Raw genomic sequence first — 26,567 nt, forward strand, 5'->3', positions numbered from 1 at the left:
TTGACTCCTACATTGTAGCCATTGGTGGGGAGAAGTTTTCGGCTGTCAGAAAACAAGCTATCCTTCTTCATAACTTGGGCGTAGAAGGAAGAAATACTTACGACAGCATGGACATCATTCCTGTGGGCGAGGGTGATGGTGCTCCTAGCGATGTGTATGAGATGTCCCTGGTCATGTTGGAAAAGTATTTCGGCCCACGTATCAACGTGGTTCTAGAGAGACATACATTTTTTACTAGGATCCAGGGTCCAGTTGAACGTGTAGGCAGCTATGTGGCAGCTCTGAAAACTCTCGCACGCACGTGTGAGTTTGGTGATCTTTCGGATTCGCTAGTAAGAGACCAGTTGGTAAGATGCACCAACAGTGTTCGAGTCCAGGAGAAACTTTTATCGAAAAATCCCTCTTTGACTGAGGCTGTAGCCATTGTGGAGGGAATGGAGAACACTTCCAAGTGGGTTAAAGAAATTAGGAAAAACAAGGAAGAAAAAAGTCAGAAACCTAATGAAGTGCATGCCATAGAAGAAGAAGATAATTTCGAGACTTGCAACAGTTTAGCAAAGATTTCTGCGCCTATCAGTGGGAAGACTGTTGAGAAGGATACGCGTGTGCGTGTTCCTTTGAAGAGCACTCAAAGCAGGGTGGAACGTGACAGTCACTCTGTTGGAGGCTGCAGTGGTTCTTCTCCTGATAAAGCCAATTCTACGGTCACCAAACCTAAATGCATGAGATGTGGAAGTTTTTCACACTTCTCTAATTATCCACATTGCTTTGCCAGAGAGGCGGTGTGTAACAAATGTGGTGTCAAGGGGCATTATGCTAGAGTTTGCAGAGCTTCTGACAAAGCTCGCAACCCTCAGAAAAATGTGGAAGTAGTGCGTACCATTCTTTTGAGTGTTAGGGCTGATGATGGGAAAGTAGATGCTGATAGTATAACTATGCCAGAGTGTAAAATAATGGTTGATGGGTTTGATTTTTCTGTGTTGGCTGACTCTGGATCGCCTTTTACCATGATTGGTAACAAACAGTGGGATGAGTGTGTAGGTCTTGACAATGTAGCATTGTTAAGGCCAGATATCAATCCTGTCAGCTACGGGGGTTCCAAGATCAATGTCCTAGGTTATGTTCAAGCATCTATTCAATTTAAAGATAGGTGTACTATGGGCAAGGTTTATGTGGCTGAAAGGGGTGACAACCTGCTTGGGTGGAGACATCAGCGTGATCTTGGCATCATGCTTAACCCTTGTGCTAAGGATCCTGAAAATCAAGTCATGTTGGTAGATTCTTGGGACTCGAGTTGTGAATGCTTTGAGAAATTAGCCGAAGTATTTTCGGATAGCCTGGGCTGTCTGAAGGGGTTTGAGCACCGCATTGTCCTTAAAGAGAAAGCTATTCCTTGTGTGCACAAGGTAAGGAGGGTGCCGAACATGACGATTGAACCACTGAAGGCCGAGTTACAGAGATTGCTCAATTTAGGGGTTATTGAGGAAATTGAAGCCTCAGAGTGGCTTGCCCCCATTGTTCTTGCCCCTAAGGATGGGGGGGCAAGTGTCCGAATGTGTGTGGACTTGAGGGGACTGAACGAATGGATTTGGGTAGATCGCCAACCCTTGCCCAATATAGCCGAGTCCCTTAGTGTTCTCTCTGGGGCCAAAATATTTAGTGTGTTGGATCTATCCTCAGCCTACCATCAAGTTGTATTGCATCAAGACTCAAGGCATCTCACATCTTTTGTAACACCCATGGGAGCTTACCGTTTTTTGCGTATGCCCTTTGGGTTGGCGTCAGCTGCGGCATGCTTCCAGAGGGTCATGAAGATGGTATTAGGGAAAGTAGTTAATGTGATGTTCTTTCAAGATGATATCTTGATATATGGGAAAGATGAGAGAGAGCATTGTACAACCCTTTACACAGTATTGGAGAAACTGAGGGATGCTGGGCTCACGGTTAAGAGACAAAAGTGTCGGATAGGTGTAAGTTCAGTAACATACTTGGGTCATGTAATCTCTGGGAAGGGGATACAACCGAAGTTGGAGTTAGCAGAAAGTGTGGTGAAGGCTCCTATTCCTCAAGATAAGGACCAAGTGAGGTCGTTTTTGGGACTCGCTGAGTTTTATTCCAAGTTTATACATGGGTTTGCAAGTGTTGCTGAGCCAATCAGAGTCCTGCTTAAGAAGGGGACACAGTTTACCTGGTCTGATGAGTGCCAGAAAGCTTTTGATTGTATAAAGACTGGTATAGGTAAAATGCCTACCTTAGGACATTTCGATGTTAACCGGAAGACTATACTTACAACTGATGCCAGTCTTAAAGGGTTAGGGGCTGTGTTGTCTCAGGTTGTGGATGGGGAGGATAGGGCAATTGCTTTTGCCTCTAGAGCTCTTAAGGATGCAGAGGCAAACTATTCGTGTATTGAGAGGGAAGCCTTGAGTGTGTTCTGGGCGGTGCAACACTTCAGGTTTTACCTTTGGGGAATTCCTTTTGTGGTCCGAACGGATCATCGTCCTTTGGTGCAAGTTTTTTCGTGCAGGCATAATGAGAACATCACACCCAGGCTTAAACGCTGGAGTGAAGGTCTACAGGAATTCAACTTTGTTGTTCGGTATATACCTGGCATGAACAATAAATCTGCAGATTGCCTCTCACGTCTGCCTGTTGGCCAATCCACGGATTGCAGTGAAGTGGAGTGTATATCATGGGTTGCGAACCCTGCTTTCTCATCTGAAGAGTGGTCGGAGGGTGTAAATAGTGACAAGGAATTTCCTTGTCTGAAAAGATGGGTGAGTCATGGATGGCCTGATTACAAGGTTTTGGATCAGGAGATGAGATCTTATTGGGCTGTGAGGGAAGAGTTGTCGTTTTGTTGTGATAACCTCATGAGAGGTGGTAGAGTGATTCCTCCTTGCGTGTTCAGGGACAAAATAATTAACCTTGCTCATGAGGGACATTTGGGCAGGAGTCTGACGAAAGCCCGTGTGAGGGAGAAATACTGGTGGCCTGGTATGGATCGGATGATCGAAGGAGTGGTTAAAGATTGTATGTCTTGTGCCTCCAACGACAAGTCTCACATTCCTAGCAATGCTCCTCTGTCTCCTGTGGTGGTTCCTGAAAAGGTGTGGTCGAAGTTGGGTCTGGACATTGTTGGACCATTTGAGCTTTTACCTTCTTTTGAGAGGTTTGTTCTGGTTCTTGTGGACTATACCTCTAAGTGGGTAGTTACCAAATGTGTATCAGTGGCCAATACTAGGACGGTAATAGACTTCCTTAAAGATGTCTTTGTGTCTGAGGGAGTTCCTAGGTTCTTAATTACTGACAATGGAGTGCAGTTCGTTTCCCATGAAATGTACAGCTTTCTTAAAGACTTTGACATTATCCATCAAAAGACAGCTTTATATTCACCTCAGGCTAATGGCTTAGCTGAGAGAATGAACAGGGTGGTCAAGGGATGTGCTCAACGGGCTCTTGAATCAAAGATGCCTTTTAGCACTGTTTTGAGAGATACTTGGTGGGCTCACCGCACTACACCTAATGCTGTTACTTTAAAGTCTCCCTTTGAAGTTTTGAGGGGGAGGAAAGCTTCTTCCAAATTAAATCCTAGTTAGCTACCTTCTAGTTTGGAAGAGGAGTTGTCTGCTGAAACTAGAAGAGCTAGGATTTCTGAGTATCAAGACAAGTACAAGTCTAGTTATGATTCCAAAATGAATGTTAGGTACAAGAAATGGTGTGTAGGAGACTATGTCTTGGTGAAGAACCCTAGGCATACCTTCAAAGGTAGAACGTGTTATTTGGGTCCCTTTACCATTGTAGCCACCAAGAAAAATGTGGTAAAGGTTAACACGGGCTGCTGGTGGAGTATGTCTAGGTTGGTCAGGCACACTGGTGGTTCCCGGAATGCAGAGAGTTCTGATCTTTCCGAGATGGGTGGTAATCATTCAGAAGGTGAGGGTATTGTGGTTGGAAGGGAATCTGAACAGTATCCTTCCAGGTCTAGGAGGGTGCCTGTTAAGATGAAGGACTATGTACTGTACTAATGTTACCTTGGTCGAGTCTGCTCTTATTTTTTTTATGTTCTTTTGATGATATGTTAACTCTCAATAGAATAAGTTCTTAAGGTCTTTTGTATTCTCTTCATTTGGGTGGGAAGGGGATGTGTTATGATTGGTTCCAATGGAGTCATTGATGTAATGTGGAATCTTCCCTGTGTCATGGAATGGTGTGATGCATGGTATGATGCATCACTCATTCCATGGATTGAGACGGTTGGTGCTGCTCTATGGATCTTGCTGTACCACTGAATAAACCTCCAATTTACTTCTAAAAGCGGATCCTGACTATTATTACAATATACCATCCCTATATGGCAGAAAAATGTAGAGATAGTAAGAGGGAGGGAAGAAAAAACAAGGAATACATCCATAGTACATCATAAAATATACAATAAAAGCATAGAATGGAAACAACCATAAGAAAATTAAATGAAAATTACATGAAAGAAAAAATGGGTGGGATAATCCTCGCCTCCGTGTCCTTAATAGAATTGAAAATTCATGTCACGTATGTTCGCAAATTTTGAAGTCTATGTCAGGACCGGAGGCTCCGATTATGCTTGTTGAAAGCGGTGCCACCACAATAGAAGCAATATCCAAAATCGGTTTACAATAAAAAGTTTTAAACATAGAGTCAGTTGACCAATCAGCTGCTTTCATAATGTCTATTAAACTCACTCCCATAGAAAAAGCTTTGGTGGCCATTGCTCCACGAGTTGAATGCGCACCAAAAGCCGTAATATCAATACCTGCTTCACCCATGAGCCATCTCACCCATCTTGCTAAAGTAGCTGGGGTCACAGGACGAAAAGGTTTTCGCAGAGCAATCAACAATTGACCATGCATATTCTGTCGAAATTGAGCAGTACTTACCTCATAAACCTTAATACTTTGCACTACACAAAGTTTTGGATTATTGGGAAAACTCGGGTAAGTAACCGAGGTAGTATTACACTTAGTACGTCTGGAAATAGAAAAAGTAACTCCTTCAGGTGAAAAGGTACGGCCTGCAAGATCCAGAGCGCGAACATCATAAACGCGTTTGCAAGAAACCAAACATAACAACATAGTCAGTTTTGCAGAGAGTTGTTTGCGGGATAAAGAATTGTTGGAGGGCCAAGCCTCCAAGAAACGTAAGACAATAGAAACATCCCATAGAGCAACATATTTCGGACAAGGTGGTTTAACCAATCTGATACCCCTGAGTAATTTAGAAACCAAAGGATGTTCACCAGCAGGTTTGCCATTGATAGGAATATGTCCTGCAGAAATGGCAGACCGAAAATGATTGACAGTCCTATATGCAAGACCGGAGGCGGCAATAGAAGCCAGAAAATTTACAATCAAAGACACATCTGCTGAAGAGGGATCCACCTCCCGTTGAGCGCACCAATCACACCAATGTTTCCATGCTGCGGCATAACGTTTGTGTGTGTTGGGAGACCAAGCTTCGCTGATAAATCTGGAAGCGTCTCGCGAAAGGCCTGGGATTTGCCAGCGATCCCCGAAACCCGCCATGCTACCAGAAGGAGTTGACCCGACTCTATTAGTGGATGAGGATTGTTGCGAGGGTCCAATAACAGATTCCACAGCTGGGGAAGAAGGAGTGGCACTGCACAACTCATCTCCAGGAGAACTGGGAACCAAGCCTGAGCCCTCCAGAGAGGAGTGATCAGAATCAACTCTGATTGATAAAACTTCATGCGTGCCAGAACCCTGGAGATTATGACAAACGGGGAAAAGGCATAACACAGATGAGACGGCCAGGTCTGTAGAAATGCATCCGTGGCCAGAGCCTCCGGATCCGGATGCCAACTGAAAAACAGAGGAAGTTGGGTGTTGAGCCGAGAGTCAAAAAGATCGATCTGGCAGGGACCCCACATTCGAGACAGGTATCTGAATACCCGAGGGTGAAGCCTCCAATCGCTGAAGTCCAGGAGATGCCGAGAATTCCAGTCTGCCACCAGATTGCTGTGACCCGGAAGGTACTCTGCAATCACAGTGATGTTTCTCTGAAGACAGAAGTGCCAAAAATCCTTGGCGATTTCTGCCAGAATCTTGGAACGAGTCCCCCCTAACTTGTTGACATTCCGAACCGCTGACACATTGTCCATGCGGAGGAGTATGCAACAGTTCGTCATGCGTGGAGACAGACAACGAATCGCAAAAGACCCTGCCAGAAGCTCCAGACAATTTATATGGAGAGACAATTCCTCCTGAGACCACCGGCCTCCCTTGGACATTGGACCGCAACGGGCTCCCCATCCCCACCGACTGGCGTCGGATTCTATCACCACCTCCGGGGACACTCCAAACAGGGCCCGCCCATTCCAGGACTCCATGTGTTCCAACCACCACAACATCTCCCACCTCGCTTCCTCTGAAAGAGGAATCTGATCCGAATACCGGAGGCCTTTCTGGAGATGACGGATTTTGAGCCGCTGGAGGGCCCGATAATGGAGAGGACCCGGGAAGATGGCCTGAATCGATGAAGCTAACAGACCGACAATCCGAGCTATAGATCTCAACGACACAAGCTGTTTGTGTAAAATCAATCTCAACTCCCTTTTGATCGTTCTGATCTTCTGAAGGGGCAAGAGGAGTTGGCAAGAGAGGGAATTGACCAGAAAACCCAGAAACTCCATCGACTGCGAGGGACGGAAAATAGACTTCTGAGGATTCACTAGAAATCCGAGTGATTGTAATAGATCTATTGACCACTCCAAGTGGATCATTAACAGACAGGGACAGTGAGCCATGATGAGAATGTCGTCCAGATAGATTATCAGACGAACACCCCGGGCTCGCAGTGACTCCACCACAGGCCTCAGAAGCTCCGTGAAGCACCAAGGTGCTGACGAGAGGCCGAAAGAGAGAACCTTGTACTCGAACCAGACTCCTTGCCATTGGAATTGTAGAAACCGGCGATGAGGACCGTAAATGGGAATCGACAAATACGCATCCTTCAGATCGAGACGGACCATCCAGTTCCCTTCTTGAAGAAGATCCCTCAACAGATGGATACCCTCCATCTTGAAGTGGCGATAGACAACCCAGCCGTTGAAATCCCTTAGGTTGAGTACGAGCCTGGAACCGCCCCCTTTTTTCTGAACTAGAAAGACGTTGCTGGAAAAACCCTGAAGATGACGGGAAGTCCGGATGATAGCCTCTTTTTCCAGAAGAGAATTTATTTCCGCGGAAATTATCGCCTGATCGTGAAGGGAAAAAACTAGGGGAGAAGGTGGATGGGGTTGACTCGGGCAACTGAAAAACTCTATTTCGTAACCATTGACAGACTCTAACACCCAAGCATCGCTGGAGATCAAATGCCAATTGGGAAGAAAAAACTGAATCCTGCCCCCCAATACGACGTCTGTAGCCGAGATCAAGCTCACCTGAAGCGGAGGAATCGTGATGTCCTCCTTGTGTACCGCCATAGCGTCCCTTCCGGAATTGGTGTCGACCTTTGCGGGAAGGGTAGAAGGAAGACTTGTTGGCGTTATAGTTGGAATCTTGACCTCCTCCACGGTGGGACTGATAACCACGCTGGGTGGTCTGGTTAAAACACTGGCCGAACGATCGTCCCCTATGTCGTCCGGCCCGTCCAAAAACCGGGCGAAAAGCCCATCTAATGGAAGCTTGAGCCTTGTCAAGTCCACTGAAAGTGGCCACAAATTTTGTTAACTCCTTAAGGAAAGGATGACCGAACAATAAACCCTGAGCCAAAGGACCAGACTCAGAAGTGGAGAGCTCTGCCAATTTTGGGTCCAATTTCAACAGGATAGAATGTCTACGCTCACAGGACATGGCACAATTGGCGTTTCCTAATTGGCAAATGGCCCTCTGAGACCAACCAATCAGGTCATCTGGGTCAACGGCGGTGGAAGACTCCTTGGCCCGAAAGCCTAAATCCAAGATTTTTGTGAGAGGTCCCAGTAAATCCAATAACTTGTCCTGACACGAGCACCATGCTCTATCAATACCTCTTTTAGGATCCTTGGCATATTTCTTAAGATAAGTCACCATAGTGGGATCCACCTCAGGAGTGTCAGCCAATTTGTCTGCAAAATCAGGCCCTGGGCATTCCGAGCGGAGACGGGTACGCACGTCCTTGTCAAAAGGTTGACGAATATGAGTTTGGACGTACTCCGCCACTTCCAGAGACGTGAGCCAAGAAGTAGAATTAGGGTGCATAATGTCGGAAGGTTCAAAGGTAAGGAGTTGGGGATTCAACTGCGCATCAACAAAATGCTCCTTCCGAGCCCTCTTAGAAGGAGGAGGGGAAGAAACGTCATGGTCAGAGGATGAAGAAGGAGAGGTGCCATCATCGTCTGTCCGGCCAGCCGGAGAGGACGAAGTCTCCCTAGAAGGCTAACCATAGGAATGCTCAGAAGAGAGGGCTTTGGCAAGCTTCACAAAGTCAGACTTATGAGGATTCGTAATTTTAGAAGACTTCGAAGACTTGGAGGACTGTGAAGACTGAGAAGACTTAGGCAGCCAACCCTGCTGTACCGCATAATTGGACAAATGACGTTTTAAGGGTGTAATAGCGCGAACCAGCGCTTTATTCACTGACTGTTGAACACCCACGTCAAGAGCCTCAACCAAATCCTGTTCCATGGAGCCAGAGGCTCCTTCATCATAATAATAATAGTCATCTTCCTCATAATATTCAGCCATGGTAACACCAAGCGATAATAAAGCCCACAAGAGGAAGTAATAGTCACAGGTTAGTCAAAAAATGCCAAAGCACGATAAGGGGGGAGTGGCAGAACCCCGTAGGCAAGTCCAAACAGGTAAAGTATGACCTGAAATATTTAAGTGTGGAGGGAGGGCTTGCCAATAAAGAATAAGCCACTCTAGGCAACGCTTATGCTGTATTATACAGCCCCACTGTGTAGGAAAACAGCAGGACGTCAAAATAGGGGCAAGAAACAGGCTGTGGGCATAGAGCAAATAAAGCGCTGCTCTCGCGCTGAATTTTGAGTAAACTCCGTGTTGGTAAACACACAAAATGGCCGCAGCGCATGCGCGGTAACAGCCGCCTGAATCAAACAAAAGAAAGGACTATGCGACCAACGCGCGTAGCCTTTCAGCCCCCTTACTCCCACTCCACTGAATAAATTGAAGGCGCGGGCGCTCCGCGCCCGAACCGGGGAGGCGAACACACGCTCCCTGCAACACTGGAAAAAACCAAGCGGCAATGACAGAAAGTCGGGAAGCGGCGATCGCACAATGCCCAAAACCAAATCGAGCACACAGCGAGCAGAGTAAACAAAGCGCTAGGATAAACAAAGCGAACACCGCATAAAGCAATGCAATACAAAGATAAAAGCAACAGCAGAGGAAATATAGAAATGCACTTAACTGGCTGCGGAGCAGCAAAGAAAGAGGATGTGGTATTCTCTTATGGACCTTTTATAGGAGACTCTCTATGGTTATTAGGTCATACCCAGTGTGTTCATGGGTATTGTAGTCTTATTTTCTTTTACTGTAATATGATTGGCTGCTGAGCAATTTCTTAGTAAAGAAATGAGAAGCATAATCGGAGCCTCCGGTCCTGACATAGAATTCTATCAACCACACCCAAACACTTACGTCACTGTTCTATGGAGTCTGTCAGGAACCAAAAGGGTCTCTTCGTCTCTAACTCACAAGACACTGCACTACCTGCCCGTCTTTTTATTGACCAGTATTTTAATGTCAGGGCCAGTACTAAACCTTGTATTTTCCACTCATTGCATACTTAAAACAGAAATTAGAGGACGAAAGTGCTTGGAAATGTGATTTAGAGCTGCCTTAATACACCTTGGCTAATAATTTGAGTGAACTAAGGCTGTAAATCCATGTGAAAAATTGAAACATGCAATTTTAGTTAAATTTCTATTTAATTACGTCGGTGCCATTGCAGAAACTTAGAACGTGAACTAACAGCCGGCATTTTCTGTGTGAAAGGTGGTAACCCTGTTACAAACCTCGGTCAGCTTTTGTGGCAAATCTAATCTACTAATGCGGGGCGCTTTTCTGCTCTGTGCCAATAGAGAACTCCACTAGCCAGAACCAGCACTCTAGTTTTATAAACCAATCCAAGGTTACAACGCATTCCTTCTGCTGCTCCTACGTGTTTGCTCTTACACGATTGGTTGCACGCTGTGCTCTCTGTATTTCATGGATTGATGATAATATAGCTTCGGCAACGGATTTCAAGTTCCACGGACAGACAGTTCAGGGACGTTCTCTATACCTGGATTCAGAGTTCAATCAATTTCGTCTGAAAATGTCATGTTAAGAGAGAAAGAAGCCAACGGCACATTTAGGAAAATCGCAGCATACTGTAATGTGATTTTTTTTTTTACTTTTCAAATCGATATATCTAAGACTGACGAAGTGTGCCCGTGCCTTGTTTTACAGAATTGTATATCACAAAATTGTTTTCCTTAATTCAAGCCGACTCCTACTCTATTTGAATTTTGGACGTTTTAATGTTTTGGAAGATGCAGTGTTTCATTGTTAAAGTTCAAAAGCAGTGCAGTACTCACTGGGTTGTTGATTCAGACGTCAAGTCCACAGAACTTTACTAAAGGACTCACTCGTAACTTCGTGTGATTCAAGAACAGCTAAGAGTTCATGTAAACGTTCATCTTGAACTTCAGTTGCTAAAACTGTTAATATGAAGACGAGCAAAATATAATTTTGTTTTCGAAAAATGCACTGGGAAAAGTGGGATAATTTTTGCCTGCATTTACCTTTGATAAGGCTAAGGCAGAAAATTGAATTTTCAACCTTGCATACCTTTCGTTGGTAAAGGATTGAGTCTCTGTTATTCTTAATGGAGCAACGGATGCTTCTGCTTTATGGTGTCTTCGTTTGGCTGGTTGTTAATGATTATCTTGCTCTCTAAGCGCGTACCTCTTTTTTGTCCCACACAATCCATAACGGTAGTTTGCCGTTTTTAAATCTCAGAATGGTGGAGGAGGTACCATTCAGTGACTTGTTCTTTATATTTTGCTGTCCACCGTGTCCTGGCAGTATTGCAGCTAAACTGGGCTTTAGGCCCCCGAGAGCAACTTATTCCATTGATCCTGAGGCTGAAGGGGGAGACGCAGACGTCGAAAATAGGTCTGTACAAAGGAGTAATGACGTCATAGCTCGCTGGAAACTTCGCCTGACCGAAAAGGCGTGTTTCCAGTATAGCCAACAGGAGATTGATAGAATGGATGTCTTTATGACGAAGAACTCTCGAGGAAACATGATTGGGTGCATGTACATCCGTTGTGTACCAGAGGAAAGGTGAGGAGCAAGGTATTTGAACTGAAGGTTATTTCACGCTGTGTATGTACATGAGAAACCGTTAGCCCTTCTACCCAAAGCATTGGATTTGTCTCTGAGTGTTTTAAAAAAGTATGTTTTGTGCATTATTAACAATGAGTAATATGCATTTTCACGTATGATATTACATCTACAGACTAATATAGTGTCTATATAGTGTATATAATTGTCTTTCAAACACATTTCTGATGATTTACAGAAGTATGTTTTCTAATGTGAATTAGCTATGCCACATTTCTGTGCAGACGCCATCCTGAACGAGATGGAAGCAACTTCTGTCACTGATTCATGCTTCCACCCTGCATTCTCCCTATAACGACCTATTCTTCACTCTGTTTAAGGACAAACAAAGTGAACTTGAAGTACCAAATCAGGGGGATGTAATGGGGATCTCATCCCGTTGGAAGGTATGATCATTATGAAGATTAATTTTAAAGGAAGGTGCACAATGAGAAAGGTTGCTGTAACCAAGAAGGGGTCCAATCTACTAGGATGGCACCATCAAAAAAAGTTAAGCATTACATTAGATCCAACCAAGTCCTTCTGGTAGATCCCTCGATGTGTGGAAATGAAGTTTGCAATGACTTTCCAGATGTTTTCTCCAATGAAGTTGATTATAATTGAAACAATTACATTGCTTTGCTGCTAGGGGGAATTGATTTTTAATATAGTTGAACATTTTAACATTTTTGCACAGTTTTTATTGTGCTTACTAACCTTTTTTCATTCCTTCTCTACTGGCTTGTTCCGGTGCTGCAGCACTAATGTGGTAGTTGAGGGGGACGGGGCGTCTAAACACGGGAGGCGCCAGGCTAGAGGCAGCCCTCTAGTGTTTTGTTATAAATACATGGCCACAGCCAGGATGCGCCACTGGCGTGCCTAAGTCAAATTCGTCTGAGCCAGGACTGTGGCCAGCGCCAGCCATAATGCCGGTCTTACTTCAGAGGTGAGTTTCCCCATAATTTACACCTCAGAAGAACTTCATAAGTTAGGCTCTTGTAGGAGGCAGTGTATTAACCCAATTTTAGTAGATTGGCCTCTGCTGCAAAAAGAATTTTCTCCCAGCAAACTCAGGAATAGGTGAAAAAGTCAGAAAGTCAGTCACCCTATAGTCTGACAGCAGCCCTTATTAATGTTCACTCTCTCCCGAAACATGCTCTGGATGTTTTAAATTGATGGAAGAAGAGCATTTAGATATCCTTTTTTTAAAACCGAAAACTGACTTAGTGAGGAATCTTGCCCTGAGTTGCAACAAGCCCTCCCCTGAAATTATGTTTGTGTCCATCTAGATACAGAGGGGCGAAGTGGTGGGGGGTTTGCCCTTGCATTTATGAATTCTCTTAAATGTTCTACGTTCCTGGTTGAAGATTTGACAGGAGCGGAGGCCTTAGGCTTCTGCATTTCTCCTACTGCTCACTGGTCCTTTGCAGGCGCTTTGTTGTATCGCTCCCTAGTATATGCGGGTGAGTTTCTTAACAAAATCATCCAAGCACTTGCTCATAAAATCATTAACTATGCTAACTTTACGATCTTGGGTGATTTCAACATTCACTTAGACAGTACCACTGGTAGCTCTGCTCTGAAGCTGACAGACATACTTGTGACCATCAGCCTATCCATGACCCCCATGGGACCAACCCTTATAGCATGCCATGCAATTGACGCCATATTTTCTAATGCCCCTAATAATTGTGATAAGCTTCGGGAGGTCTGATCACTTTTTACTTCCCTACCTCTGGGCTTGGACTGCACCAGAGAATAACAGGAGAACAAGTTATTTTTGTGTAAATTGACGCTGACAAATATCTTAGCTTCCCCTAAACCAGTACTAGGTGGAGATACTGTGTCAGACGATGAGACAGTGAATAAATGGTTATTTGAAATTACCAATACAGTGGCTCCCATAATCAGATCAGGAACGATCAGAAAGCATTCTCCAGCCTGCTGTTTCACCTCTAATCTAGCGGGAAAAAGGAAAGAGTGCAAAAGACTGGAACGATTATGGAGGAATTATTACTCCTAACTCGACAAAGCGCTATATAAAGTGACCTTGATCACTTACCACAACAATTTGAAGCTTGCTTGCCACACCTTTTACTCTAATCAAATTGTAGGAGCTAATATTCACGCCAAAGGCATTTTTTAAGTTGTGACAGACTTTAAAACCACTACCCCCACTACCCCACCCCTGAGACTGATGTCTCCCTTAGTATAAAGCTGAGTACTTTTTTTTAAGAGAACATTTAAAAAATCCAAAAGACTCAGGTTCATGGGCCAGTGAGTCCAGGGGTAATTCCCACACTATATGTATGCCCCCAGTCCAGTGCAAGTTATCTCAGTTCATGCCACCAAATGACTCTGAACTAATAGACTTCTTTACCAAGCACAAATCTGGCTCCCCTATGACCCCTTTGTCCCTCAGATTGCGAGGCAATTTCGGTAATGCTTAAGCCCAGTCTATCAGGAGCTCACTCAGTTCTGAGATAGTCCCCACTTCGTGGAAACATCAAGTGTTATCTCCTGCTCAAGAAGCCTAATACAGAGCCTGAAAACCCAGCTAATTTTAGACCACTTTCTCTGGTCCCGGGGGTCTAGAAGATCATTGAGAAGATTTTCAATAGCTAATTGTCAGCCTACTGGAGCACCTGCAACCTTTTCCACCCATCACAGTCAGGCTTTAGGGCCCACCACGGCACAGAGACAGCACTTATGCCAATAACAGACGCCATTAAATTTGCGCTGGACTTCAGTCAAAATGAAGAACTAATCTTATTAGACCTCTGCGCGATATTTGACACAATCTCTTGTGAGATCCTGCTAAAGCGCCTGACCGCCATCGGGGTGGAGGGGACTGTGCTTGCTTGGTTGAGCTCCTTCTTGGAACACAGAGAACTGGCAATGTGGCTGAAATTATTCTATTTTGAGACTAAAATCCTTAAATGCAGAGTGTTTCAAGGCTCGGCACTGATCCCCATGCTTTTTAATACCTACGTGATACCGCTGGCTTACCTTATTGATTCTTTTGGTATCCAAATGGTGTTATATGCAGGTGATACCCAGCTTCTGCTGACTTACAACAATAGCACATCAGAATCTATGCTGAAATGTATTACATAAATATTGGCAGTTATGGGATTGTTTAAGGCAAACCTGCTCCAGTGCAACCTGGACAAAAACGAAGGCGTTATTGTCTGGTGCCAACCCCCTGCACGGCTGTTCAGGAGTATGGCTGGCAAGTTGCACGTCTCAGCCTCCACCTACAGAGGTTGCTAAGAATCTAGGGTTGCTCATCGATACTCATATGTCTCTCATAGCCCAGATCTCAACCGTGGTCAAAACCTCCTGCTGGATGTTTTTGGGATGCCCGGTAAATTCCTGAACCTCCTTCCTTGGGATGCTCCGTAAACAGTAGTTGAGGCACTTATCCTTTCCAGATTGGATTATGCAATTGCTCTGTACCTAGGGGTTCCGGGTATAATTCATCAACTACAATTGGTACAGAGTTTGGCAATTCTCCTCTTGTTTAAGCTTCCCAAGCATGCTTCCATCTTTCAATACCGGAATCAACTTCACTGGCTCCCAGTAAAAAAGAGGATCAGGTTCAAAGCATTGATAGTGACCTATGCCACTGGACCCAAATATTTGTCCAATAGGATGGTGAAATACTGTCTTAATAGAACCCTTCGTTCTCAGTCAGCACGGCTGTTAACTATTCCCTGCGCCAAACGTAAGAAATGGGGCTGTTCGACCTACTCTGTTCTTGCTGCCAAATAATCGAAAGAGTTTCCTCTCCCTCTTAGACTCATCTCTGAGAAGAAAGCTTTTCGCAGCTTTTGAAAACCCATTTGTTTAAGCAGTAGCAACGAGGAGCCCCCAGTTTTGTTGTTTGTCTCAACACCAAAACACCTGTAGTATCTGTTATACTTAACAAACCCCTCATTCATTCATTCATTCATCTAGGATTACTAAACAAATCTCAGTTTAGTATCCAATTGAAACATAATGCTAAACCAGTTGCCCACAAGGTGAGAACTATTCCCCACCTCATGCAGACTCCTTTAAAAAAGGAGTTGGATAGATTGCTTGATTTGGGGTCATCAAACCTATATATAGAAAGTTCCCAGTGGCTAGCTCCTATTGTTAGAACTACCAAATCCTCTGGAAAAGACATAAGGTTCTGCATCGACTTAAGAGATTTGATTGCCAACATGAGACGACAGACATCCCATTGCCCTTATCCATGAAATACTAATGTTAATTAAGAATACCAGTTTCAGTGTAAAAGACCTTTCGTCCGCCTGCCATCAGGTCGAGCTACATCCTGTATCGCATCATCTCACATCCTTTGTGACCCCTTTAGGACCCTATCAATACATACGCATGCCTTTCTGACTTGCTTCGGCAGCTGCCGCATTCCAAAGGATAATACAACATATATTAAGGGAAGTCCCCAATACAGTGTGTTTCCAGGATAATATTCTGGATTTCACTGCAGTGATGAAACGGAGCATAACACTATTTTAAGAAACGTTTTATTCAAACTAAGGAAAGCAGGGCTCAATATAAACAGGGGAAATGTCAAATTGGGGTGGGGTCAATGGAATATCTAGGTCGAACAATCTCTCACGATGGTATCAAGCCCAAGTTGAATCTTGTTGAGGCCATCGAAAAAAACAGAGGCGCCCACCAATGTTGAGGAACATAAACCCTTTCTGGGACTCTTTGAGCACTATTTAAGTTTGTACAAAACTGTGCAAACGTAGAAACCCTTGTGTAATCTCTTAAGAAAAGAAGTGCCATTTTCATGGGATAAGGAGTGTCAAACTGCTTTTAGATCAGTAAAGCTCAGTATAGCCAAAGCCCCATCATTAGGTAGATTTGACCCCAATATACGTACGGTTTTAACAACAGATGCCAGCAATAGGGGTTTGGAGCTAGCCTAACTTAAATAGTGGATGGCAAAGAACAGGTTGTGCCTTTGCGTCTTAAGCGGTAAAAGGTTTGTAAAAACACTATTCAGTGGTTGAAAAGGACGCCCTAGCGTGGTATTCGGTGGTGAGACACTGTACATTTTTTCTGTGGGGCATTCCATTTATGATGAAGGCCCATCACAAACCACTAGTGCTTTTACCATCAGAGGTTCGACTAGGACCACACCCAGAATATTCAGGTGAGTCTTAGGTTTAGAATGCTTCAACTCCAGAGTACAATATGTTCCAGGAGCACACAGAACATTGTAGCATATTTTCTCTCTCGCGCACCTCTAGACTGTACCACAGACACTGCAGAAGTAGGAGAGAAAGAGGTTGTACTAAAGTTAGCTAGCATGAACAGGACTGAGTGGGAAAAATACATGAGAGAGGATGAAGAAATTAGATTAACAGAGCGCATATAAGAAGGTTGGCCCGAAAGTAGAACTAAGGTCTCCATCAAGTTATCCACATTTGGGAGGTACGATTTGAACTAAATATGCAAAATGATACTGTGTACCGTGGGAGAAGGTCATTCCCCTGGAAGGGATTATAGGTAAAATCATAGAGTTAGCCCACGTGGGTCATTTGGGATCGAGTCTCACCAAAAACAAAGTACGATCTGAGTATTTGTGGCCAGCAGTGGACACTATGGTGAAAGCTATGGTGAAGGAATGTCTTGATTGCATAAAGAGTGACAAAACACACCAAGTGATGAAGCTTCCTCTTTCCCCGGAGGAGGTTCCTAGCACAAGGACAGGCACAAATTAGCCATTGATATTATAGGCCCATTAAATCTTAAAACTTTAAGGGAGAGGGTTATTCTGGTATTGATTGACTCTCATACACGTTGGATCACTACAAAATGTGTACAGCAAATAAATACAGAAATCTTAATCAGTCATCTCAAAGATATTTCCTGTGAGGAGGGTACCCTTGAAATCTTAGTAACAGATAACGGTGTACAGTTTACCTCTAACCTCATGAAAGAGTTTCTAGATGTTCTACAAATTAGTCATCACAAGATTACCTTGTATTGTGCCTGCGCAAACAGATTTGTTGAAAGGATGCATAGAATGGTGAATTAGTGTTTGCAAAGGGCAGAGACAAAAGGTGTGTCAGCCTAAACTGCCCTTCAAGACACTATGTGGGCTTACCGCACAGCGCCTAATTATGTCACTGGTGTTTCTCCCTTCTTCTCTCTGAGAGACAGAAACCAGTGAGCAAAAATGACAGCTTCATGGTTGAAGGAAAAGAGAATGGCTACGTTAGACAGAGGATGTATCAAGTGAAATACAAAAACACATATGATGCAACACAACATTTAAGAGTCCCATCGTTTAAGGAAAGGGACTTGGTACGTGTAGATGTTCCTAAACCTCGTAGGAGGGAAGGATCCATATTTTCTGTGCCTTTAAAAATATCTCGAGTAGGAAAGAATGTTGTAGAACTGGAAAATGGTCAGACCTGGGGAATGGATAAAATAATATCACTTAGGTTCACAACATGTAGGCAAGGAAATATGTGTACAAGAAAGTAAGGAGGAAAATATAAGGAGGTCATTAAGAGATCCGGAAGAGCAAGTTCTGCTTCTCTTTGGCATAGATATTATATTATAAATTAATAGTCCTGTGAACTTGTACCTATTTGATTGCTGCCTTCTGGGTATTTCTCCTAGAATTCTCAACAGAGTTAGCTTTTCATGTCCATTATCCTGAGACTATTTTTTTTTTTTTTTAAACCTTTATTTACGTCAACATGGTACACAGCTATTCAGCCGACATCCCGGAGGTTCGGCAGCACGATAGGAACAATACGTAGGAAGGTCCATGTCCGTACATCAGGAGTAACAAAGGTTTAGTTTTAAACCAAAAAATAAAAACACGAGCAAGGCCAAGCATATAATAAGCATGCGCTAGTTCTCAGCTAGGGCGAGGTCCCACTCCCATCAGCGGAGCGGTACTCCACGCCAAAGAAGCGAGGGGAAAGCAGGGGTACAGACTCCAGGTTATGAACAGTTTACGTATATAGTTGGAAGTAGAGCTAGGGGGAAAGTTGCACATCGAGCATCTCAGCAACCGGGGGCACACAAATATCTCCCCTATAATGGTTCCATTGCCCCCATATCTTATGCCACTTCTTAGGGCGCCCCCGGGCACTGTACACCGTTTTCTCCCGGAACATGCCCCAGTCCATATTTTCCATCCATGCTACCAAGGTGGGAGGTCTCTGGGATCCCCACAGCTGCGCAATATCTCGCTTCGCCACCATATTCCCCAGAGTCACCCATTGGGTCTGAGCGGCATCGTAGTCGGTGGGGCCCCAGACATTCAACAGGCATCGTCTTGCCTCCGGGAAGAGTGCGATACCCGTGACCTCTTCCATCATGTCATGAATTTGTTTCCAGAACTCTACGATCTCCCCACACTCCCAAATAATGTGTAGGAAGGTGCCCAACATCCCACAGCCTCTCTTGCATAAGCCATCGTCAGAGAAACCCATATGGATCAGGCGGGGCCCCGTGACGTAAACCCTGTGAAGTATCTTAAGCTGTACCAGCCGCAGTCTAGCCGGGATCGCAACCTCCTTCGGAGAGGAGACGGCATATTGCCAGTCCTCATCGTCCAGTTCGAGACCATCCCTAGTCCATTGTTCTCGCACATCAAGGAGGAAGTCGGTCCGGACATTGACAAGCTTCTTGTAAATCAAGAAGATTGTACTCTCCGGCATATGACCATCCAGAATCCGATCCTCCAAAGGAGAAGACTCAGGCACGGCCTCCCCCTCGGCACGAACGGAGAGCAGAGCGTGACGCACCTGGGCATATCGAAAGTTTTCGGTACCCCTGTTGGACTTGGCCCTTTTTCCCTCATTTTTTCGTTTTTGTAATGGTAAGGTGCAGGTGCTCCCTTCTCCCAAGATGGCTGCCACAGACCCCTGCTACTGCAGGGTGGTCGTTTTTCATAGTAGCACCCTAGCTGCCAGGAGCTGGCTGGGAACCACAACAATGTTGCGATACCAGCCCGCCTTTTTGTCCCATAGTTAGAGTGGGGAAGCTCCTGGAAGAAGCTGGAACCTTCTAGAAGGGAGGTGGGGTTTTACTTTTGCCGCCTTGGCTAGAGGTCACCTGACCTAGGGCTACTTAAGAGTGGGAGGGAAACTTTTGTGGTGAGTTGGCCATTGGGGTGAAGCAGAGCTGGAAGAATCCACCAGGAGTGTAGGCGGTAGGGCCTAGCCAGGGACTTATGCCTCTGAGAGTGACAGGATTTAGGTACTGCCTCTTAAGTGAGTGAGGTGCCCTGTGAATCCCACTGATCTTGCCCAGTAGTAGGAGGACCCAGAGACTCTCTGCTAGCCTGACTAGGAAGGACCTAGTCGCCCTCTCCATCCCTACCCCTGTAACAGAACCCCTTAAGGGCGCCAGATACATCTGCGCCAAAAGACTTCATCTGTCAACTGAGAACTGAAACCTAACTTTAAGAACTGAGACTGCATGACAAGAGCGAGCTGTAAGCCTTGAATGCCAGAGCTGAGACTGCGTGTCCAAGCTACCCTAGTGAACGAAATACTAAGCCGATTGCCAAGTCACCGGGGATCGACCAGGTACTAGCGCTGTGACCCCCGCGCTCCCTGCCCTGGTCTGGGACCCCCGGCAGCGTGCTCCGCTGAGCACTTTACCCCCATCCTTAATTTGAGCCCCCCCCCTGCGACGACGAAGCCAGCGCGCTCACCGCCGCGGCCTGGAGGCCTGGAGGAGTGCCCTGCTGTGTCGCGAGGCCCAGGCGAAGCCCGGGGCCCCGTCGCTGCCGTCGCAGCCGTGTGAGGAGGTGCGCAAGATCGGGACCGAGTTCCCCCAACGTCGTGAGGACGGACGCCTGCTGACGCCGAGACGGAGGTAAGCCCGGAGGCCGAGATCCCCCCTGGTGCGCCCCCTGCTGGTCTGGAAACCACACCGCACTTGGCCCGGGTTGTCCCCTCCGTGGGAATCCCCTCCCCTGCCTGCGCGACGGAGAGACCCCGCCGAGGGATCCTGTCCGTGTCCCCCCTCCTGTGTTACTGAGCGCGGTGCTCTGTGAACTGCACCGGAGCATAGGGACTCGCTCCTCAAGTCCAGTAATCTTCCCCGCTGGAAGCCGTTCAAAGTACTGACAGACATTACTCTCGTGTGGCGCTTCACGCCACCGACTCTGCTTCCTCAGCCGGAGGGACCGGGACGGCGAGTAACCCCATGTGGTATATGCACTGCTCGAAAGTAACTATATGCCAAGGAATGCGAGTAGCGCATTGTGTTATATGCTCTGCTCGAAAGTAATTACATGCCAAGGAATGCGAGTAGCGCATTGTGTTATATGCTCTGCTCGAAAGTAATTACATGCCAAGGAATGCGAGTAGCGCACTGTGTTACATGTTCTGCTCGAAAGTAATTACATGCCAAGGAATGGGAGTAGCGCATTGTGTTATATGCTCTGCTCGAAAGTAATTACATGCCAAGGAATGCGAGTAGCGCATTGTGTTATATGCTCTGCTCGAAAGTAATTACATGCCAAGGAATGCGAGTAGCGCACTGTGTTACATGTTCTGCTCGAAAGTAATTACATGCCAAGGAATGGGAGTAGCGCATTGTGTTATATGCTCTGCTCGAAAGTAGTTACCTGCCCAGGAATGCGAGTAGCGCACTGTGTTATATGCTCTGCTCAAAGGTAATGACATGCGACTGATTACGAGTCACTATCCACATGCAACTGATTGCGCGTAGCGCTATGTTTATATGCCTTGCTTCACAGTACTAGGGGCCCTTGATCACGAGGAGCGCTCAGTTCTACAGGCGCCATGTTAAGTGAACCCAATGTGTCCCCTTTCAAGTATTACGCTTAGTTAGACGGCCGGTTCAGGGAAAGACTTTACGTAAGCGCGCACGGCGCTAGAACAAGGTTAGGCACTGCATAGATATCACCCAGAGTGTCGAATGTGATAGAGATCAGGGTATCTAAATTATGTCCACTACCACGGATAGAGTAATCACACAGTTACACGCACATACATTCATCATACGCTAGGGCCCATTTCACTAACATACACTCAAATACTCTACCAGCAATAAACCTGTGGAAAGAAAACACCTAAACACCCTGCATCAATATCAGGTCGATCAGATCTGGTTTTGTGACTGTCCTAATCAATAACATAATCTACATAACATATACAATAATGATCAAAAATATAAACCCAATAATTGACAAGAAAGAAAATTCAACACCATGTTTAAAATTATATTGCTTTATCTAAAATTAGTCAAAGTAAAATCAATCAGAATAAATCATTTCTCATAGTTACCTATTCTAACTAAGTGTCAGAACGAGTCAGGACAAGTCTCTCGGTAAAGTCTCTCAAGACGAAGTCCTCAGCATCGATCCTCAGCAACGCAATCTCACGCGGCAAAAGTAAAATGGCAAGTGGCAAAGCCCTCCCTAGGCTAACAATTTTTTATTTTTTTTTCTTTCTTTTTTTTGAAAATTTTATTGAACAATAAATCAATTACAAGCATGGGCCTACAACCACCAGGGCCGGCCGCTAGATTCAGAAAGGATCATACAGATGTTAAGGCAGTAGTCGACTCCCGGGGCCCAGCCCCGTACATGGCTCCGGATAGTCCTAGGGAAGCAGGATACATAGGTTTAACATAAATAACAAATAAAAACAAAAGGCGAGGCGTAAGGGCAAAAAATGTGGGTCAGGCTACATCCGGGGGACTCTACTTCAGACCTTCAAATAGCTATCAAGAGGAAGGAGTACTGATAGGTCGGGGGGGGGGTCACGGGAGAGGAACGTCTATATTCGGTTATTCCAAAAGTCGCAAGGAACCATCAAGGGTCAGGGGGACAAAGCAATATCGGTGTCCACTAGGGGGGGGAACACAGATACCCCCACGATACGCGTTCCATTGCCCCCAGATTCTACCCCATGCCCCCGGTTTACCACGAGCCACATACACAGTCTTCTCCCTGAACATGCACCAGTCCATGTTCTCCTTCCATACGGACACGGTGGGAGGCCGCTGGGAACCCCATAGCTGCGCTATATCTCTCTTGGCAATCATGTTCCCCAGGGCCGCCCACCGAGTCTGAGCCGCGTTATAATCATTGGGCTCCCACACATTCAGGACACAGCGACGCACCTCCGGCAGCAACACAACCCCGGTGACTTGTCCCATGACCACATGAACCCGGCGCCAGTATTCCGCCACCTCGCGACACTCCCAAAGGATATGGAGAAAGGTGGCTCTGAGTCCACATCCCCGCTTACAGAGCCCGTCTTCAGAAAATCCCATCGAGACCAAACGGGGACCCGTCACATACACCCGGTGGAGAATCTTAAGTTGGACCAGGCGGAGACGGGCTGGAATGGCCACTTCCTTGGGGGACGACAGTGCGGACTGCCAGTCCTCGTCGTCCAGTTCCACCCCATCCCCCGTCCACGCCTCCCGGAGGCGCACCAAGAGGTCAGCCCGATTATTGATAAGTTTTTTATAAATTAATGAGATAGTACTGTCGGGGACATGACCATCGAGTATGCGGTCCTCGAGGGGCGAAGAAGCCGGGATCTTGGTCCCCTCCCCAAAAACAGAGAGCAGGGCATGCCGAATCTGGGCGTAGCGGAAGAACTCCCTTTCCGTAAGTTCGTATTCGCTCTGGAGCGCCGCGAATGTTTTAACCGCACCCTTAATCCATAAGTCTCCCACTCTACTAATGCCAATCGTGTCCCAACGTTCAAACCCCTTCGTTGTCCAGAGGCTCCCCAGACGGTCGGAGGCAAACAGAGGAGTAGCACATGTTAATCGCTCACTCCAGCCCAAGGCCACATTGGCCGCCTTCCAGATCCGCACCGCAATCTTAGTAGGGCCCGTAAGGGTCCGTCCAGCCGAGCTGGAGTAAAGTGCCCTGTTATAGTTTCCGCCGGGAAGCAGGAATTTATCCATCTCATACGCCGGATTCAAGCCAGGCGCATACGTGGCATGGTTAATGGCCGATAGCTGTGAGGCCCAATAATACCTGCGAATGTCGGGAAGCGCGATGCCCCCGTCGTACCAGGGGAGAGTAAGCTTTGCCAGAGCGATACGCGCCCGTCCGTCCCACACCAGTCTCCTCTGCAGGCTCTCCACCTCCCGAAAGTAGGACACAGGAATAACATCGAAGGAGTTCTGAAGTGCATAGAGAAATCTGGGAAGGGACATCATTTTAAACAGTGCTGCCCGACCCAGCGGGGACAAGGGCAGCTTACACCACCGAGCCGTGTCCTCCCTCAAACGCCGAAGCGGAAGCAGGAGATTCTGCTCATAGCGAGCCACCGGGTCCATCAAGACGTATATTCCCAAGTATTTAAAGCCGGACAGAGATAATTGGATCGGAAGCCGAGGCGGCAAGAGAGGAGGGTCACCGGAGATAGGATAGACACAGGATTTAGACCAGTTGATCGTTAGACCCGAATTTCTCCCAAAGGAAGTCAGAACATCAAAGAGAACATTAAGCGACTGCCGCGGCGAGGTGAGATACAGGAGAATATCGTCAGCATACAACGAGACCCGATCCTCGAAGCCCGGGGCCCACCGGATCCCTCTGATCGAGGGCTCCCAGCGGAGCCAAGCAGCGAGCGGCTCCAAGGCAAGAGCAAAGAGCAGAGGGGACAACGGGCACCCCTGCCTCGTACACCTATCGAGAGCGAAGGGCCGAGAGACCCGCCCATTAACTACCACCTGAGCCATGGGTCCCGTGTAAAGAAGCTTCACCCAGCCAAGAAATCCCTCCCCAAAGCCGAATTTGGTCAAGACAGCCCAGAGGAATGGCCACTCGATGGTGTCAAAGGCCATCGTGGCGTCTAAAGAAACCAGCACGGCTGGTTCGGAGAGGTACTCCGCCCTGGCGAGGGCGCCGTGAAGACGCCGCAAGTTAAGAGCGGTGTTACGGTGAGGGAAGAAGCCGCATTGATCAGGATGAATCAAATCGCAGATGACGCTCAACAGACGATTGGCAAGGACTTTAGCCAGGATTTTAGGCTCTGCATTTAGCAGTGAAATAGGCCTGTAGGAGGCACAGCGATCTCGTGGCTTACCGTCCTTGGGGATCACGACTATCGTAGCCAGACGCTGGTCGTCAGGAAGGGAGCCTGCCTCAAGGGACTCCTGAAACATACGACGGAGGAAGGGCGCGAGTTTATCCGGGCGCAACTTATATAATTCAATAGGCAGCCCGTTGGGACCCATCGCCTTGCCCGAACGAAGGGACCGAATCGCAGTTGCAATTTCATCTACAGACAAGGGGGCGTCCAGCTGCTCACGGTCTTCGACGGACAGGCCGGGCAAAGCTAGGCTAACAATTTTTATAGTAAAAATTACAATGGAAACACACATTAAGTTTGCAAAATACACTGAATCACTGAGCGAAGCGAGAAGGAAAGGATGCAACATTGCAACATTCGTGAACCTCCGCTCAGGAAAAATACACATAGCGAAGACTACGGAACAGGAACCAAGAAAATAAAACATGTATCACATTTAATCCGGCTTCTCCTCGGCCATCGAGCCACAGTTCAGAGTTTTCCTCTAAGGCTCCTTTGTTTTTCAAGATTGCCAAGGACACTTTCACTTCTCTTGGAGAACTCCCAAAAACTGCTGCTGTCCTCATGGAAAGTTTTATTCAAGGACCATGGTCAGTCAACTTCAAGACCATTTCCAGCAGGGGTCTCCCTCGTCACGTCTTTCACATATTCACTCAAGGCCAGGCTTCAAAATTCAGCCATCTTAATACAGGCCTCCATAGGCCACAATAGACCATCTTTAATTAAAGAGACAAAATAAACGTTACTACAGCATAATGATTAAACAGTGTTAACCCCACTAATACCCTTATGTGTATGCATTTATCTAGCTTTTGCAACATAAAAAAAACATTAATTCAGACAGCGTTTTGTGCTCAAAATAAACAGCACACAGCAATGTTTAAACATGAAAACTTGCACGTTATTTTTTAGAAAACAGAAACAGCACACGTATGCTAACCCTCGTGTAACTTTCTCTTATGTTAAGACAAACGGATTGATTAATAAAAAACACACTTGCACAAGACAAATAATTAATTTGTTACTCATTAATAATTAATAAAACGCATAGACATACTAGAGCTTCAAAAGCCCCTGAATTTTCTAAATGAAAACTCTGCTCCAGCAATCCCCCCTTTGGTGATTTTATCACCAAATAAACCCCCAAAAAAATTAGTGAAAATTTAGTCCCATTTTAGGAGAAATCAGAAATGTCTTTTCCCCTTACACAACATTAAACACCAGTCACTCTTTCATCATCTCTCTTTGTCTCTAAGTAAACACTCTCCCTCAATTCTTCTAGTTCAATTTCTTGAGGTTCTCTTTTCAACTTCTTATTTTTCCTTTCTTTATTCAACTTCTTTTTCCCTCCCCTGTTTTTACAACACACACACACCAATCTTATTATTAATAAAGCCACAATTATACAAGACAAGGGAAACAATATTCTACCTATAATTGTACTACCTATTTTTGCAATAAAATCGTTAACAGCTATCATTTTATTAGCTATTTTAGTCCACAAACTCCCAGCTTCAAGTGGTACTAATTCTTCATGCAAATCAGTAATATTTTTGATATAGACCTTTAGGTCTTTACTTTCGTCAGGAATGTAAGTACAACAATGTTGAACTTTCAATATTCCACAGACTCCACCCTCCTTGGCCAATAGAATATCAAGGGCAAGTCGATTTTGCATAGACATGGCACGTACGGCACTTAATTCCGTATTCACCAAAAGAAACCCTCCAGCGGTATTTGTCGATAAGCGATCAACCACTGTGGACAGTTTCTGAATTCCATAAGCATTTAAAGAAATTCCCACTGCTGGAATCAAAACCCCAAAAATATCACCCACAATTTCAGACCAAGTTTCTCTCTTAAAACGTGTTAATAAGTTAATATCTTCTACATCTCTTATTTTATCTGTATGAAAAATCTTAGGAAAAACCAGGCCCACATAACATGTGCCATACCAATGGTCAGGCAACTTGTAATAAGCCTTGTTCCCACAAACATAATACACTCCTGGAAAAATCGTATCTTCTCCACCTCTGAAACCCCAACCTGTCGCAATGAAGTATGTATCATGGCACTCACTAGTTCCCACAAAATATGTATCATATTGGGATTT

The 26,567-nt window shown here is 45.7% G+C and overlaps 1 protein-coding gene across 1 annotated transcript in view; it reads left to right on the forward strand.

The window, feature by feature from the left end:
- Positions 1-11,007: 11,007 nt before the first annotated feature.
- The window catches only part of LOC146821001 (alpha/beta hydrolase domain-containing protein 17A-like), a 709,079-nt gene continuing 693,519 nt past the window's right edge, over positions 11,008-26,567 (forward strand). Inside the window, exon 1 of the mRNA XM_085609780.1 lies at positions 11,008-11,333. Coding sequence (XP_085465906.1) covers positions 11,008-11,333 — 326 coding nt within the window. The remainder of the gene's footprint in view (positions 11,334-26,567) is intronic.

This window comes from Triturus cristatus, chromosome 6 (assembly GCF_964204655.1).
Source record: "Triturus cristatus chromosome 6, aTriCri1.1, whole genome shotgun sequence".
NCBI classification, from domain to species: Eukaryota; Metazoa; Chordata; class Amphibia; order Caudata; family Salamandridae; genus Triturus; species Triturus cristatus.